The sequence below is a fragment of the Elephantulus edwardii genome, unplaced genomic scaffold (genome assembly GCF_000299155.1).
Source record: "Elephantulus edwardii isolate Elephantulus edwardi_28Jun2011 unplaced genomic scaffold, EleEdw1.0 scaffold00529, whole genome shotgun sequence".
Classification (NCBI taxonomy): Eukaryota; Metazoa; Chordata; class Mammalia; order Macroscelidea; family Macroscelididae; genus Elephantulus; species Elephantulus edwardii.
This window is the reverse complement of record NW_006400279.1, coordinates 375,867-377,487: the sequence shown is the minus strand read 5'-3', so window position 1 is coordinate 377,487 and position 1,621 is coordinate 375,867. Positions and strand designations below refer to the sequence as shown.

The 1,621-nt window shown below is 46.7% G+C and overlaps 1 protein-coding gene across 1 annotated transcript in view; it reads right to left on the bottom strand.

Annotated features, from left to right (window-relative positions):
• Positions 1–1,621, bottom strand: part of ARSD (arylsulfatase D) — a 23,022-nt gene that overhangs the window by 9,878 nt on the left and 11,523 nt on the right. Inside the window, exons 6-7 of the mRNA XM_006903184.1 lie at positions 1,116–1,252; positions 600–734 (exon numbers count right to left, since the gene is read on the bottom strand). Of these exons, the coding sequence (XP_006903246.1) occupies positions 600–734; positions 1,116–1,252 (272 nt within the window). The remainder of the gene's footprint in view (positions 1–599; positions 735–1,115; positions 1,253–1,621) is intronic.

Genomic DNA, 1,621 nt, shown 5'->3' with positions numbered 1-1,621 from the left:
ATCTATCTATCTATCTATCTATCTATCTATCTATCTATCTATCTATCTATCTATCTATCTATCTAATCTATCCATCCATCCTAGGCCAGAAGGGACCAGTCCTTGCAAAAGGACATCATGCTGGGAAGGGTGGATGGACAGTACAGGAGAGGGAGACCCCGGATGAGATGGATTGACACAGTAACTAAGGCAATGGTGGTTGGTGTGTCAGAATCAGTGAGCCTGGCTCAGGACAGGGCAGGGTTCAGAGCTGCTGGACAGAGGGTTGCTGTGAGTCACAGGTGACTTAACGGCACACGAAAACAACATGTGAAAGTGTGTTTGTATTTGTTTACAACAACAGACAATGTATTGCTATGTCAGCGTGTGTATATATGTATATATATGTGTATATGTATAGGGATATATGTCTATTTCGCGGATTTTACTTCTCTAGAGACCTCAGCCTGTGACAGGGCTTACAAGATACTCTGGACGACAGCAAGAGGCGTTGTTTTTCCCTCTGACCACCTCTGACCATCATTGACTGGTTCCCTCCCTCCCAGACCCCACGTCTGTCCATCTGCCTGTCCACATGCCCCCAGACTCATCTTTCTCACCTCTATAAATTCCATTCCAACCACCAAGCTGCCCTCGCTCATCTCTGGCCTCCAGATGGCCCCCGTGGTCAGAGGTGAAGTAGGTGAGGGTGGAGTTACTCAGACCGTTTGCTTCAATGGCGTCCAGGATTTTGCCTTTCCAGAAAGAAACACAAACAAAGGACAAAGGTCCCTGAAATAAACCTCCCAGCTGATCCAACATGTTGTTGTTGTTGGTGGTTGTTGGTGTTGTGTGTTCCTGAGTCAGAACTGACCCAGTCCTGACTGTCCAGTGGGTTTTCAGAGGCAGTAAGGAGATGGTCCGTCCTTCTCCCACGAAACAGCTAGTGGATTTGAACCATGTGCCTTTGGGATGTTGAGAGTTCTAGAAAGACCTCTTGTTCATAGGGTCCCTATGAGTCGTGCTTGACTTGAAGGCCGTCAACAAGAAACACACACTCAGGTGTGTCACCGTGTCCTGTCTGCCAGGTTTTGCAGGGCAGGACAAGCAAGTTGGACAGTGCACAGGACACTCACCCACCATCCAGTCCATCTCCTCCACATTGTCCCCATACAAGCCATGGAGACTCCTCCCCAGAAATGCTTCCGTGGTGACCAGGGGGATGTGGACATGCAGCAGGGACACAAACAGGAGAAAAGGCCTGTGTTTGTTTCTGAAACAAAGAACACTGAAGCATTGGCACATAGCAAGACAACTCGTTTCATGCTGTTGGATATATGGTAATCATCCTTTGATACCTTGTCAAGTGTCCTGAGTGTTGCTGTGACACATTTAGCAAGGTCAGACATCCCTCATAAAAAAATGTGAGTAGTTAGGGAGCTCTGGGGGCCTAGTGGCAAGAAGCTGCACTGCAATCCCAGAGGTACGTGCTTCAAATCCACCAGATGCTCTGCTGGAGAAGGAGGGGCAATCTCCTCCTGTACCAGTCAGATTTGACAGCATACACACACACAATAAAAAAAAAATAAAGTTTATGTAAATGTTAAATGGAAATAAAATAAATTGAAATGTATTTAAATTG